Consider the following 16,458-nt stretch of genomic DNA (forward strand, 5'->3'; position numbering starts at 1 on the left):
GATACAGCCTGTGAAAGAATTCGCAACAAAAAACAATGGAGAGAGGAAGTTTATTTTACTTTCCAAGAGAGGAAAAGGCCAAGTATTGCTGGTCAATTCAGGGCAGGGAAGAAATGGTGGCTTCTGCTTTTCAGCTGTGCCTGTCACTAAGGGACACTGAATGGAGGCGCCTTGGGCTGAACTGAAGTTGTGTAGATAAGAGGGGCTGCCCTTAAAACTTACAGTTTGTTTGTTTTCCCGGAGACAGTCTGCAGATGATCTAGGGAGGTGTCTTATCAGTTTCTTCCCCAGCCTATAAAATATGACCAGAGAAAAAGTTATGAAGAGTTCAAAAGAGGCTTGTTTGAGGGCATGGAGTGGAGGAAACTTTCTACTAACTAGAGACTCCTTGGTGTGAGTTATCCCTGAGGTGTAAGAACAGCAGGAAGGAGGGGTATGTAAGAATTTAGCCTTAAAAGTAGCTTATCTTGTTCTGCAGTTTGAACAGAGGAGCTCTTTGAATTAGAGGAGCCAGTAGTTTGGGGGTTTAATTAGAAAGTGCTTCTCATAAATTGTGGAAGGTCACAGAAAAGAAACAGAAAGACCTCCTTCTTGTCCTTACAAATACCTTGACCACTTTTAGAACCTAAGGCTTTATTGACCTGAAGAGTGAATACTTCTAGGAGACCAAATAAAGGGGCACCAGCAGTACTGGGGGCATTGTGTTCAGGAGGATGTCAGCAATGGGTCCCAAAGGAAATACACCACTCAGTGATTTTTCTCCTGACCCCATAGGTTTTAAAACCACAGTATGGACAAAAATGATGGTACATAGTAAACATAGCAAGCTCAGGTAGCCTGGCATTGCACGGTGAATCCTACAAACTCAGGCCAAAAGTAACCACCTGTTGTAGCTGGACAAGTGGAATGAGAAGTTAACTAGAAGAGGACATTCTGCCAGGAAAAGGCGGGGGCCTGAAAGCGGGCCACGTCAGAACAAAGTCTTGCACGCAAGACTTATTGTTCAGAGGCAGAACTTTCCTTGAGGTGATAAATAGTCCATAAGGGCATGGGAAGTTCAAGGGAGGGTGCACTGCTGCAGGTGGAAAGGGTCTTTCTATAACATAGGAAATTAATAGTGTAATGTATAACTTTGCTGTGATGATCTCATAAGCATGCCTGTTAGTCATTGTCACTTGCTGTACTCCATTGTTATTTGCTGTACTCCCCAAATAAAAGCTATGAGGGCTTTGGGGGCTTGGCTATTCGCCTGAGCGAGCGGTGGCCCTCTGCTTCTCTAAACTTAATCCTGTACTCGAAGCTCATCTCAGCGTCACCGTTCACAAAGAACATCAACACCTGTTAAAAAGAATTCTTGTGAGTTTATTTGAGCCAAACTGTCGACATATGCCGGGAACCAGAACCTCAACGAATTGAGATAATGCTCTGGAGAATGGCGGGATTACAATTGTATTTATACATTGCAATCAAAGGAGGGACATAGGTGAGTTACATGAAATTCATTGGTCATAGATGAAGGATGAGGGATAAAGCAAAGCGGGGAAACCCCTGGGATTGGATAAAAATAAAATGATGGACACACACTGAGGTGGGTACAGGAACATGAACATGATAAACAAAGGAATCTGCTGCATCTGTCCTGGGCCCAGCACACCTGGCTGTGCCCCAGGGGCTCCATAAAAAGGGAAGTCACAAGTTACCCAGACATTTCAAGGATATGTTATCATAGATGCAAAAAGACATAGGCTCAGTTATGGTAAAGGTTGACCTTGTCAGTGAAGATACTGGCCTAGGACATAACTGCCCACCATAACTGCTTTTGTTAAAGTTTAATTTCAGCCAAAGCCGATTTGGCTCAGTGGATAGAGCGTCGGATTCCGGTCAAGGGCATGTTCCTGGGATGCGGGCACATCCCCTGTGGGAGATGTGCAGGAGGCAGCTGATCGACGTTTCTGACTCTCTATCTCTCTCCCTTCCTCTCTGTAAAAAATCAATAAAATATATTTTTTTTAAAAAAAGTTTAATTTCAGACCATCCTTTGTGGTTATTTTAGGTCTTTGAGTCTGCAAAACTGCTATGCAGGCCTCCCCTGAGCTTGTCAGGTCAGCATGTGGCCCCTTTCGTCCACACACCTATGATGGTTTGAAGTTAAAACTTTCTTTTTTTTTAAAAAAAATATATATTTTATTGATTTTTTACAGAGAGGAAGGGAGAGAGATAGAGAGCCAGAAACATCGATCAGCTGCCTCCTGCACATCTCCCACTGGGGATGTGCCCGCAACCAAGGTACATGCCCTTGACCGGAATCGAACCTGGGACCCTTCAGTCCGCAGGCCGACGCTCTATCCACTGAGCCAAACCGGTTTTGGCTGAAGTTAAAACTTCCTAAGGAAAAGCGAGTAACGGGTAGTTATGCCGTAGCCTCCTTTTTTTTTTTTTTTTGCAAAGGTCAATCTTGAGATTATTGTATTTTTGCATCTAGAATACATACCTTTGGATTTTCAGGGAAATTTCCTTTTTTACAGACTCCTAAGGGCACAATCTCGAAACACAGAAAACCTCAGGATGCAATTATTATTATTGTTGTGTCAAATATTAACTGTTAACTATTGGAGAGCATTTTAAAAAGAAGTTTTTGTCTATTTTTTTTACTTTTTATTTAATCCCAGAGATTTCCCTTTTCATTCCCCCCCACTCTAATTTATCACCAGTGAAGTTCATCTAACTCCCTTATGTCTTCTCCTTTTAGTATAATGTATAAGAAAGGTGCAAAACTGTTGTTCTCCAGAGCATTACTCATCCTTTTGTTATTTTGCTTCCTGGAAAATGTCTCCGACTTGGGTCAAATAAACTTAGAAAAAGTCTCCACAGGTTTGGACATTTCTTACAACATCACCAAAAACAATCGACTCATGTGAAGCAGGAGAATGTTACATGGAGGGGTATCAGCATTTCCAGGGACTCAACTGACGGAAGACAGATTTATAAACACAAATGTAGAGCAGCCCCAGGACCCAGCAAGCTACAGCTTTCCGGTTGCTTCCAGAGAACAGAAGAAAATGCTCCAGGCTCAGGTGACTTTGTTATTATTGTGTGCGTGCGTGCGTGCATGCGTGCGTGCGTGCATGCGTGCGTGCCTGCATGCGTGTGTTTTTAATCCTTACCTGAGGACATTTCTTTTTACCCTTCCCCACTTTCCCTCTAAGATTCTGCAGTAATCCCATGCTTCCATGTCTCTGAATCTACTCCATTCATCAGTTTTTTTGTTAATTAGATTCCAAATATGAGTGAGATCAAGTGACACTGTCTTTCTCTGACTGACTTATTTCACTTAGCATGATGCTCTCAAGGTCCCTCCATGCTGTGTGAAAGGGTAAGAGATTCTTCATTTTTACTGCTGCATAGTATTCCATGGTATAAATGTAAATCAGTTTTTTATCCACTATTCTACTGATGGATACTTGGGCAGTTTCCAGATTTTTGCTACTGTAAATTGTGCTGCTATGAACAGAGGGGTGCATACATTCTATCTGATAGTTTCAAGTTTCTTAGGATATATGCCTAGGAATAGAATCACTGAAATAAATGGCAGTTCTATATTAGAATTTTTGCAAAAATTCCAAACTGATTTCCATAACAGCTGTACCAGTTTGTATTCCCACCAGGGGTGTACTAGGGTTCCTTTTTTTCACATCCTCCACAGCACTTGTCCTTGGTTGATTTGTTGACAGCCATTCTGACAGTTGTGAGGTGGTATCTAATTTTTGCTTTAATTTGCATCTCTCTGATGATCAGTCACTTTGAGCACTTTTCACATGTCTCTTGGCCATCTTATCCACACTACAGCCCAGGCAGAGCTGACCTTTTGGACGGCATCAGAAGCTGATCCTCTTGAGTATGAGTGTCTGTTTTGTGACATAAACTTTGTATAATGAATTCCATGGAGGCAGTTTGGATCGAGTCAGAGACTTCAGCAACCTCCCCCAGCTACAGTTGGCCTGAAGGAGACAGGAGCCAAAAGTCCTGAATGAAGAAACAATGCCTGCCAGTCAGAAAGAGCAGGTCCTGTAAGAACGATATGCGAAACCAGCACCGCAGGTGCTAGAGAAACAAACTTGCCCCGGACATCACCTCGATGAAGGCACTAGAGGACCCTTAGTGTACTTGGTGTGTTCTTGGGCTACTTGCCCCTAAATCCAGTCCTTTAATCAACTGAGAAATAGGGCATCCCGGCATTGGAGCGGAGAAACTACATTACCCACAAGACCAAACGTGGACTGCCACCAGGCTGAGCCAATGGGGGCTCAGAGAAGGCATTTCCGTTCGGCCGCTTCTGCAGGGCGGGACCGGTAGTCCTCTTGGTGGGTTTTGTCTTTTTACGTTTTCCTCTCAGGCGGTCGGGAGTTCTTGGGCTCAGTCCCGTGGAGAAGGCCGGAGAGCGGTGCTCCCCGCCTCACAGCCCATGGTCGGAGCCGCCAGTGGTGTCACAGCTCACACTTGGGATTGACGCTCGGAGTCGCCGCCCGGACCCAGGCCAGGACCGGGACAGGGACCGCCATTCCTGCAGCGGCTTCTGCTCCCGCCCCGCTCCGCCCACAGAGGGCAATGGCGGCGCCCCCGCTGAGGAGACGGGCTGAGGTGAGTTCAGTCCCCCAGGCCCTCACCGCCTCCTCACACAGACACCACAGCCTGGGGAGGGCGCCTGTCCCGTCCTGCAGCTCAGTCCCGTGTGGAGGACCGTGAGGAAGGCGGAGGGGAGAGAGGAGTGTTGTGGCTTCTGAGGACACAGCAAGTGCAGGGCAGAGAGGACGGGGGTGACTTGCATCTGAAGGTCCCTGAGGATGTGGCTGTGAGTATTGACGGAAAGATCAGAGGCTGCAGGGAGGACGGCACAGCCTCATTCGGGGCTTTCCCGGCTGTGGGTCCATCAGGGGCCTGGGATGGTCCTGGATCCGGCTGGAAGACAAGCTCTCTACACGCCATATGCCAAGTTCATGGGTGAGTCCAGCGAGACCCAGTGGCATTGGAGCCGGAAGGGGGCAGAGCTGAGGGAGTGAACTTGGGGTCTGAACATGGGAAGGGGATGAACATTACCCAGTGGTGAGCACATCTGGAGGAAGTGTGAGCTGATGGTCCCGGGACCTGGTGTGGGGACTTAAAGGTGAAGAACAAATCCACCCTTGGCTTTGTCTTGGAGGCAGGATCTAGGAGACTGCAGTGGTGTTGCTCGGCAGGAAGGCTGGGGCCCTGCAGGCATCGCCCAGACCTTAAATGGCATTGCCCTCTACCCTACCCTCCCCCAGTCCTTCCCACCCAACCCAGCTGCTCTGCTGAGGGCCATCACAGTGAGTAATGGGACTGTGATGAGAGAGCAGCCTGCACTGGCATTAGGGCCTGGTGTCCACAGTCACCAGGGGTCCCAGAGGAGGTTGAGGGGGGAAAGGTGTGTAAGGAGTAGGGTTACTGGTTCTCAGAAAGGCAGGTCTGGTTACAATTGTCTCCATTCTGACAGGTTGGCGTGACCTTTGAGGACATTGCCCTGTACTTCTCCAGGGAGGAATGGAGCCTCCTTGATGAGGGTCAGAGACAGCTGTACCTGAATGTGATGCTGGAGAACTTTGAACTTATATCCTCGCTGGGTAAGACCCTCACTCTCACCAGTGACCTGGACTTACTTGGCTTTGTAATTTTTCAGAGCACATCCCCCAGGGTGTGCTCTGTCCTCCCATGTAGACTGTGGTACTGCTTGATTTTCCAGTTTCCTGGGCAGTTGCTGTCCTGGGGAAGAGTTGGTTCCACTGCTCCCTTCTATTCCTGAATTCCCAATACTCCCCGCTGCACTGAATTCACAGGGAAGGACTTGTGGTTTGTAGTGTTGCAGGAAGCTTAAAGGATTCCACCTTAATTAGTAAGGAAAGCATTTTCTATATTCCTATTGGTAATCCTATATAATAAAGGGGTAATATGCATATTGACCATCACTCCAACACACAAGATGGCCTGCAGGGGAGGGCAGTTGTGGGCGATCAGGCCTGTAGGGGAGGGCAGTTGGGAGGGACAAGGCCTGTAGGGGAGGGCAGTTGGGGGGAACCAGGCCAGCAGGGGAGGGCTGTTGGGGGGCAGGGACCAGGCCTGCAGGTGAGGGCAGTTGGTGGGGACCAGGCCTGCAGGGAGGGCATTTGGAAGCGACCCAACTGGCAAGAAATTGCAGTTAGGGGTGACTGGGCTGGCAGGGAAGGGCAGTTAGGGCAACCAAACCTGTAGGGGAGGGCAGTTAGGGGCTTCAGCTGGCAGGGGAGCAGTTAGCAATGATCAGGATGGCGGGAGAGTGGTTAAGTGGTGATCACGCTGGCAGGACGAAGCAGTTAGGGGATGTCAGGCAGGCAGGCAGACAAGAAGTTAGGAGCCAGCCGTCCTGGATTGTGATGCTGGGCTGAGAAACACACCCCCCACCCCCCACCCCCACCCCCACATGAATTTCATGCATCGGGCCTCTAGTGTGTATATATTTTTGAAAAACTGTCTCTACATCCTTATCCTATTTATTAACTGTATTTTTGTATCCTTATTTTTTTATTTTTTATTTTTCATTAATTAAATCTTTATTGTTCAGATTTTTACATTTGTTCCTTTTTTTTCCCCCCAAAGCTCCCCTCCACCCAGTTCCCACCCCACCCTCCTCCCTCACTCCCCACCCACTGTCCTCATCCGTAGGTGCATGATTTTTGTCCAGTCTCTTCCCGCATCCCCCTCACCCCTCTCCCCCCCAAGAATACTCAGTACACTCCCTTTCTATGCCCCTGATTTTTATAATCACCAGTTCATTCTGTTCATCAGATTATTCACTTGATTTTCAGATTCACTTGTTGATAGATGTGTATTTGTTGTTCATAATTTGTATCTTCACCTTTTTGTTCTTATTCCTCTTCTTAAAGTATACCTTTCAGCATTTCATCTAATAGTGGTTTGGTGGAGATGAACTCCTTTAGCTTTTTCTTATCTGTGAAGCTCTTTATCTGACCTTCAATTCTGAATGATAGCTTTGCTGTGTAAAGTAATCTTGGTTGTAGATTCTTGGCATTCATCACTTTGAATATTTCTTGCCACTCCCTTCTGGCCTCCAAAATTTCTGTTGAGAAGTCAGGTGACAGTCCTATGGGTACTCCCTTGTAGGTAACTGACTTTCTTTCTCTTGCTGCTTTTAGGTTCTCTCTTTGTCTTTTGCTCTTGGCATTTTAATTATGATGTGTCTTGGTGTGGTCCTCTTTGGATTCCTTTCAGTCCGCAGGCCGACGCTCTATCCACTGAACCAAACCAGTCAGGGCAATAGTTCGTTTTCGACACTTCTCTCTGGTACTCCTGTCTCTAATCGCTTTTTTTCAATGTTTTCCAAGTCAACTTTAAGGCCAATAAATTTCTGCTTCGAAATTGAGCTACTCTGAAATTCAATCAACTGCATTTCAAAGTCAGCCATGTCTATCTATGAAAACATTTGTAAGTTTAGTTCCTCCAGTTTTATGCTGTCTGGAAATCTCATGAATTTTGCTGTCTCTTCCAGTTCTCTGAATTTCGCAAATCTTGAGAAGAACTGCTCAATACTTGACTCGATGATGTTTAAAAACAGCTTTTGAAGACTTTGACAGTCCGTTCTGTCATCTTTTTTTGGAGGTTTTTGATGTGCCTCTTGAGTTTTGGGAAATAACTAAATATCTCACCATCCACATCCCTTTTTTTTTTTTAAGTTTTTTTTTAAATATTTATTTTATTGATTTTTTACAGAGTGGAAGTGAGAGGGATAGAGAGTTAGAAACATCGATGAGAGAGATGGATCAGCTGCCACCTGCACGATCCCCACTGGGGATGTGCCCGCAACCAAGGTACATGCCCTTGATCGGAATCAAACCTGGGACCCTTGAGTCTGAAGGCTGACCCTCTATCCACTGATCCAAACCAATTCGGCCATTCACACCCCTTTTAAAAACTTCCAGTTTCGCCCTAACCGGTTTGGCTCAGTGGATAGAGCGTCGGTTTGCAGACTCAAGGGTCCCAGTTTTGATTCCAGGCAAGGACATGTACCTTGGTTGCGGACACATCCCCAGCAGGGGGTGTGCAGCTGGCAGCTGATCAATGTTTCTAACTTCTCTATCACTCACCCTTCCTCTCTGTAAAAAATCAGTAAAATATATATTTAAAAAACAAAACAAAAAAAACTTCCAGTTCCTTTTCAAAAGCCTTGATGTAACCAAACATAACTTCAAGTGTCTTGCCAGTTTTTTGTAATTTAACATTTAAGTTATTTAAATGTTCACAAAAATTATAAATGGAAGATTATAAGAGAGGGTTTCTTGTGCCAGCAAAAGTTACTGGCGTGCCATGTTTGGCATGTGTGCCAGGGGTTGCCCACCCCTGTACTAGTTCTTGAGTTGATGCTCAATCAGTGACACATACCGGGCAGCATTTGTTTATTGATTTTAGAGACAGGAAGGGAGAGAGAGAAACAGAGAGAATGAGGCATTGATGTGCTGTTGTACCCATCTGTGCATTCATTGGTTATCCCCTACATGTGCCCTGATGGGGGATCAAACCCATAACCTTGGGGTATCAGGGCCACACCCTGAACAACTGAGCCACCTGGACAGGATTGTGAACTTGTTTATTAATTTCAGGAGCTCATAGTGGGATCTTGAGAAATTTCTCTATCGAGGGTCATTTCGTCTCCTAACATCCACATCTCTCATATACTTTTTTTTAAATATACCTTTTAGGTATTCCTTTCTTTTGTCTTGTCTCTCTTTTATTTATGTTTGTTCTAATATTTATGGTTTCTTTCCTTTGAAACTTTTGGTTTACTTTCCTGTTGTGTTTCTAGTTTCCTGAGGTGCCATGTTAGGTTCTTTGAGATCTTTTGTGACAATGTAGGCATTCATCTCTATAAAATTTCTCCTTAGAATTACATTTTCTTTCTTTTCTTTTTTTTTTTTTTTTTTAATATATTTTATTGATTTTTTACAGAGAAGAAGGGAGAGGGATAGAGAGCCAGAAACATCGATGAGAGAGATCAATCAACCTGCACGCCCCCCCAGTAGGGATGTGCCCACAACCAAGGTACATGCCCTTGACCGGAATCGAACCCGGGACCCTTCAGTCCGCAGGCCGACGCTCTATCCACTGAGCCAAACCGGTTCGGCCTTTCTTTTCTTTTTTAAAATATATTTTATTGATTTTTTTACACAGAGGAAGGTAGAGAGAGGGATAGAGAGAAACATTGATGATAGAGAAACATTGATTCCGTTGCCTCCTGCACAACCACGGTATATGCCCCTGACCGGAATTGAACCAGGGACCCATCAGTCCTCAAGCCAATGCTCTATCCACTGAACCAAACCAGTTAGGGCTTCATTTTCTGAATGTTATCCATAAACTTTGGTACGTTGTCTTGTTATTTACTTTGCCTCTAGACTTTTTTGAGATCTCTTTTGTTTTTGGCTACCCTGAAATTCTTATGTCTTTATTATTCCTTTTACATAGAGAGGAAGGGAAATGGGGGGAGAGAAATGAGGGAGAAACATCAATCGGCTGCCATCTGCACAGTTGAAAACCAGGTATGGAACCCACATTGTGATATGTGCCCTAACCGGGAATTGAACCCTCGACCCTTCAATACACAGGACACTGCTCCAATCATCTGAGTCACACTGGCCAGGGCATTGTGTGGTTTTTTGAAACAAAAATTTCTGGGTTTTTGGAGAACAGGCCACTAGGATCAATGAGAACAGAAGCACAGTGGCTGATAGTGACCCTTTATTTGTATTTTTTATTTACAATATATTTTTATTCACTTCAGTCAGCAAGAAAGAGGGAGAGAGAGATAGAAACATCAGTGATGAGAAAGAGTCATTAATTGGGTGCCTCCTGCATTTCCCCCCACCGAGCCCACAACCCGGTCATGTGCCCTTGACCTAATCGAACCTGGGACCCTTCAGTCCACAAGAAGATGCTCTATCCAACTGAGCCAAACTGGCTATGGCTGACTCTTTTTAAAATATATATATATATATATATATATATATATATATATATATATATATATTTATTAATTTCTGAGAGGAAGTGGGGGGAGAGCGAGAGAGAGAGAAACATTAATGATGAGAAAGTGTCACTGATCAGCTCCCTCCTATATGCCCCTACTGGAGACTGAACCCACAACAAACTGGGCATGTGCCCTTGAGTGGAATGGAACCTTGGACCTTTCAGTCCGCAGGCTGACACTCTATCCACTGAGCAAATCAGCTAGGGCCGACCTTTCCTTCCTTCCTTCCTTCCTTCCTTCCTTCCTTCCTTCCTTCCTTCCTTCCTTCCTTCCTTCCTTCCTTATTTCCTTAGTTAGTAGTTAGGTAGGTAGTTATTATTAACCCTTGTTTTTGACCTTAGGTATCTTCAAATGTGTTTGCTCACCCAGTTTCCTGTTATCCTTTCTATGCAGTTGTCCTTATTTGCTATTCTGTATTCCTGTTTGTCTTCATAGTACTGTTATTCCCATTTCCTGAGGGATTTTATTTCATGGATAGCTGTCCACTTACTCTGGGATGGGGAACGGTTCTCTATCTCTGATTCTGCCATCTTGCTGATGTCACTCTCATAGGTCTTTTGCCTGTGATCTCATTTGTGGTTTGTTGTTCTACCACAGTGCTGACCATACCTCGTTTTAGTTTTTCTTTTAAGATTTGCATCATTTATCTCATGCTGTGGCTCAACTTGGATTTAAGCGGCAAAATCTTTTGTGCATCACAGGAGAAATATGACTTTATCAATGACAGGGTAGACCCAGAGGCAGCCTTGCCTTGGTGAAGGGCTGTGGGGGCAGTTTTCATGCCCGGGCTCTTTTACATTCCTAACTAGGAAGCCATTTTGTTCAACAACAAAAATGTTTTGTTACCATTGCCCACTCTTCACCCAATTCTACTTCTTCTTGCTTAAGGTTGAAACTTTGCCTATTACTCAGTTTTAATAGTGATCATTCTACTTGGATTCCCAGCCCATGGATAACCCTTAACCTCTTTAAACTTTGAACTTCTACCTCTATCACACATCTTGGCTTTACTGCACTCCAGTGTTGTGGCATGCCTGCAGAGCTTTAGAATGCACATGTATTATATTGACGCTGAACATCACATACTTTCCTATGATTGATATTTTATGGGTTTGAGCACATTGAAATTATTTTACACAGACTCATATCGCCAGATGAAAGGTCCTAAAGGAAGCCATATGTGGAGTAGTAACGAGCAGACACAGCGTCTCTTCTTTTTGTGCCAGCCTATGCTTCTGTTCTCCCTTGGTGAGATTTTGATCATCCAGTGACCTTTTGGGCCATGTTATATATAACAGCCATTTCCTGAGTAGCTAACTTACTTATCTTGAAAATCATTGTATGGAATCATATCCAGTTGTGACATAAACAATTGTGGTGAAGATATTATGTTTTTATCAGGTCAACATGCACTTTACCTACGTTTCCTTTTGAACAGGTTGCTGCTGTGGAGCAGAAATTATGGAGGCAACGACTGAACAGAAGGTTTCAGTAAGAGTGTCACAGGCAAGGAATCCCAAGTTAGCCTTGTCATCCCGCAAGAGCCACCCCTGTGAGAGTTGTGGGCTAGTCTTGGGAAACATTTTCCACATGATGGAGCTGCAGGGAACACAACACAGACAGATACTATTGAGGTGTGGGTCGTGTGATAAACGATTTTATTTCTGTGCAGAATTTCAACAGCAGCATGATACAGAGAAGACTTTCATTAGAGGTGTGGACAGGATCTCACTTGCAAACAGCTGCAATTTCAATGTGTCCCAGAATCATTTCACCTGCGGGGAGGTTGGGCAGGGTGTTCTTACCGGGTCAGGACATCTCCACCTAAAGGCTATTCAGACCAGGGACAGTCCAACTGCAATTTCCACATGTGGGATGATGTTTCAAAGGAGAAAAAAATATTACAGTAAAAAAGAATGTAAGAGAGACATTAGTTGCACCCACACATTTATTCAGGAAAAAGGTGTCCATCATGGAAGTGGGTGTTTTGGGTTCTCTGAATGTGGAAAATTTTTTACCAAATTTTCTAGCTTTCATTATCAACAGAGAGGTCACACTGGAGAAAAGCCTTATGAATGCAGTGAATGTGGGAAATCTTTTGCAGGGAGCAATGGCCTTCGTTATCATCAGAGAGTTCACACAGGAGAAAAGCCTTATAAATGCAATGAATGTGGAAAATCTTTTCCACGGAGCGATGCCCTTTGTTATCATCACAGAGTTCATAGAGGAGAAAAGCCTTATAAATGTAGTGAATGTGGGAAAGCTTACACCACTAGAACTAATCTTTGTTGTCATCAGAGAGTGCACACTGGAGAGAGGCCTTATCAATGCAGTGAATGTAGAAAATCTTTCCCAACTAACAGCCAGCTTCGTAGTCATCAGAGAGTTCACACTGGAGAAAAGCCTTATAAATGTAGTGAATGTGGAAAATCTTTTACATATAGCAGTGGTCTCCTATATCATCAGAGAGGTCACTCTGGAGAAAGGCCTTATCAATGCAGTGAATGTGGAAAATCTTTTATCACTAAGGCTGATGTTCATCAACATCAGAGAGTTCATACGGGAGAAAAGCCTTATAAATGCAGTGAATGTGGAAAATCTTATACCAGTAGTAGTGACCTTTATTGTCATCAGCGTATTCACACTGGAGAAAAGCCTTATAATTGCAGTGAATGTGGAAAATCTTTTGCACGGAGGAATGCACTTCGTTATCATCAGAGAGTTCACACGGGAGAAAAGCCTTATAAATGCACTGAATGTGGGAAATGTTTTAAAAGTGTCAATGGTCTCCAATATCATCAGAGAATTCACACTGGAGAAAAGCCTTATCAATGTAGTGAATGTGGGAAATCTTTTACCTCTAAGAACATCCTTCATCAACATAAGATAGTTCATACAAGAGAAAAGTCTTATAAATGCCCTGAATGTGGGAAATCTTATAAAGGTAGAAGTGGTCTCCTATATCATCAGAGAGTTCACAATGGAGAAAGCCCTTATGAGTGCAATTAATATGAGGTTTCTCTCAGCCAAATTTCTAAATTTGCTCTCCACTAGAGTACAAATGTGAGAAATTTCTTAGATGTGTAGGAAATGTAGTTTCTTAGTTAGAACTTAACAATAGTACAAGAAAATTTGTTCATCCTCATTTTTCTGAATTATATCCTATACATTTAATCACCTATCTTTTGTAAAGTTCCCATAAGTGTTTTTGCTGTTCTATGTGTGTGTTTTTATGTTGGAACTCTATGTAATTATGTTGTACGTTCTAACATACAGAGATGTCCTGCCAGATCTATGTCACTGCACATTTCTGTTGCTGAAGGTATTTCACCTGAACCACCTATAAGGTCTCTACAGATGGCATCAGTCACCATCCTCCTGTGGCGGGGAAGCTATGTCTGTTGTCTGATTTGTCAACGAAAATGAGGAATACCTGAGCCCTTGGTTCTTACTTGTTTCCCTGTCTTGTGTTGCCACATAGGACTCATTACTGTTGGCCCCAGGAAACATAATGTTGCAGAGGGCCTGCCATTTTCAGGGACACACTTTCCGTAGATGCTAATGATGAGTTTATTGCGTGCCTAAGTCATCAATGGAAGAAATGCCAGTCTCGTGTCTCTTTGGTTTGTAAAATAATGAAGGCTTTTTCTTAAGACTTCTTTAATCTGGGGTGTTCTATTTACTGTATCGGTTAGTTTATAAGGAAATCAGGGCTTTCCAAGCATCTTGAGGTGAAACACTTTTATGGGATCTCAAACATTTTTCCCGTGGGGGAACCGTATGGTTCAGAAATTAGCTCATCGGTTTTTTGCAAATTTACACTGCTGCCCATATTTTCCTAGGAAACACTGTAGACTCTCTACTTCTCATGTGATGCTGGATGCTTTGAGACACGGAGGTCACTCCAAAGAGGGGGTAGCTGTGACAACCCCAAGTATGTCTGGGAGCATGAATTTTTTTTCTTGTTTGCAAGGAATGTTAATACGTGTGAAATGAATCTCTGTCCCAGGTCTCGCAGAGGGCCATGTGCCCTAATGCCTACAATTTTACGAGTGATGGTCACTGGTTTGAGGAGCATCGCATTCAGGGGAAACCCTTTCACTACAGCAACACTGACCTAATTGTTGTTAGATGAGACTGCACCCCTTTAGATGGAATGGTCCTCACCTACCTGTGCATCCAGGAATTGTTTTGAGGAAAAGACTACAGGAGCTGTGTGTACACAGATCGGAGGGACTCCAGGGATGTGTGTCTTCTGTGGAGTCGTCATTGTCATTATTATAATCAAGATGTTTTGTGGCTCCTGTGGTTTCTCAGAAGTTCCCATCAGAGCCATTGTGGTGCTGGCATCAAAAGAAAGATGGAGACAAAGGCTGTCTTTAGTCCAGGGATGTGGCTTTTGTGGGTTTGGGTGAAAGTTCTTCATTGTTTGTTACATTTTCTGTCACTGAGATGAGACTCTCACCCAGAGGGCATAAGTACAAGGGGATTGACTATGGAGTTGCCAAACCTGTTCTTCCAGAATACCATTGACCCATTTTTAACAGCTATAATGAGTAAATTACATGTGTTAAATATAGTGTTTCATAAATCTTGACATGTGCATGAAACTGAAACCATCAGTATGGTCATAATGCTGACCATATCTGTCTCTGTGTAATTAATTGCATAATGACCTCTTTTAATCTGTCCCTGTTCTTCACAGCTCATCTAGTAACCATGGATTTACATTCCGTTTTCATAGAGAACTTTATGTTTATAAATATTTTTCTGCTTTAGTTTATGTTTCATGAATACTTGGAGATTTATTAAAGTTACTCTAGTAACTCTTCTCTTTTTTTCTGATAGATATTATCATTGATATATCACCATCAATTTGTCCATTTTCATAAATGTTTGCTTATTTCTAATAAAGCTGGTACACACATTTCTGTATAATTCCTTGTGTGTACATGTGTTATTTACCTTTGGCAAAATTTCAGTGCATAGTCTGTGGTTTTTGAGTAGATGAATGTTTGAATTTACCGAGATTAGCAAATTGTGATCTAAATGGGATATACCACCGGGGCCGGTGTGGGTCAGTGCTTGGCCATCATCTCGTGCAGCACAGGGTTGTAGATTTGATTACCGGTAGGGATATGTGCCAAGTTGTGGGCTAGCTCCACAGAAGTGGGTGTGCAGGAGGTCACTGGCCAATATGGCATTTTTCCATCAATGTTTCTATCTCCCTTCTCTCTAAAAATTAATAAACTATTCTTTAAAAATAAAAAACAAACCTATCCCTAGCCGGTTTGGAAGAGTGGATTGAGGGTCAGTCTGTGAACTAATAGGTCCCTGATTGGATTCTGGCCAAGAGCACATGTCTGGGTTTGGGGCTGAATCCCAAGTAGTGGGCATGCAGGAGGTGCAATCAGTGATTCTCTCTCCCTCTCCTTCTTCGAAATCAATAAGAAAATACGTTTGTTGGTTTTTTTAGATGCAAGCACACAGGGGGTTTATTTACCAGTTCCTGATGGGTCTCAGATGCTTGGAAGGATCCACCTGGTGATGCTCGCTGACACACACACAGGGGTAGAGGGCGCTGTTGGCTGCTGTCTCCTTTCGTGCTGGGAACAGAGATGTGAGCACACACAGGTCCTCACCCTCTGGCCACAGGAGACCTATGTGCTCAGAAAATATGTTTAAAAACAAAAACCATCATTGTCTATGAGCATGTCTCACTAAGAATGGAGTGATTCAACCAATAGCTGAGCTCTATGGTATGCTAATAAGTAATAAAGATTGTTTTTTTTTTGTTTATTTATTTATTTTTACAGAGAGGAAGGGAGAGGGATAGCGAGCCAGAAACATCGATGAGAGAGAAACATCGATTCAGCTGCCTCCTGCACGCCCCCCACTGGGGATGCGCCCGCAACCCAAGTACATGCCCCTGACCGGAATCGAACCCGGGACCCTTGAGTACGCAGGCCGACGCCCTATCCGCTGAGCCAAACCAGCCAGGACAATAAAGATTGTTTTTAAAACATAAATAAAATAAACCTTAACTGATTGTACTTTTTTGCATTTTTCCAGTGGTGTGTGAGGGATTCACATTCATCACATCCTAGAGAATATTTTGTTTGGTCAATCATTATTTATTTAAACGTTTTATTTTGTAAGTTTCTCATGCCACCTCACTGTTTGTACTTTTTCTAGGAATTTACGGTGAGCCTTTTCTCAGAAGTGTATTTGCTGAGTCTGTATCTTTGTTAAAACATCTTACCATATGTTCTGCTTAATGTGCTTTCAGTTTTGGCAATTGTCTGTAACAATAGGACAGTGGAACAACAAAGATGGATGTGGCATATCACTCATTTTGTGCATTTTTA

The 16,458-nt window shown here is 43.5% G+C and overlaps 1 protein-coding gene across 2 annotated transcripts; it reads left to right on the forward strand.

Annotated features, from left to right (window-relative positions):
• The first annotated feature begins 4,400 nt into the window (after positions 1 to 4,400).
• Positions 4,401 to 15,028, forward strand: LOC139000374 (zinc finger protein 211-like). Of its 2 annotated transcripts, XM_070402600.1 has the most exons (3): positions 4,401 to 4,638; positions 5,513 to 5,639; positions 11,529 to 15,028. In XM_070402600.1, exons 1-3 carry the CDS (start codon positions 4,606 to 4,608, stop codon positions 13,097 to 13,099), a joined length of 1,731 nt encoding a protein of 576 aa, XP_070258701.1. In that variant the 5' UTR covers positions 4,401 to 4,605; the 3' UTR covers positions 13,100 to 15,028. The 2 variants fall into 2 exon arrangements, with proteins under 2 accessions (XP_070258701.1, XP_070258702.1); XM_070402601.1 differs by lacking the exons at positions 4,401 to 4,638; positions 5,513 to 5,639 and adding an exon at positions 10,173 to 11,338.
• Positions 15,029 to 16,458: the final 1,430 nt, after the last annotated feature.

The sequence above is a fragment of the Myotis yumanensis genome, unplaced genomic scaffold (genome assembly GCF_028538775.1).
Source record: "Myotis yumanensis isolate MYYU_CA2020_CCGP unplaced genomic scaffold, mMyoYum1.0.hap1 SCAF_23, whole genome shotgun sequence".
NCBI classification, from domain to species: Eukaryota; Metazoa; Chordata; class Mammalia; order Chiroptera; family Vespertilionidae; genus Myotis; species Myotis yumanensis.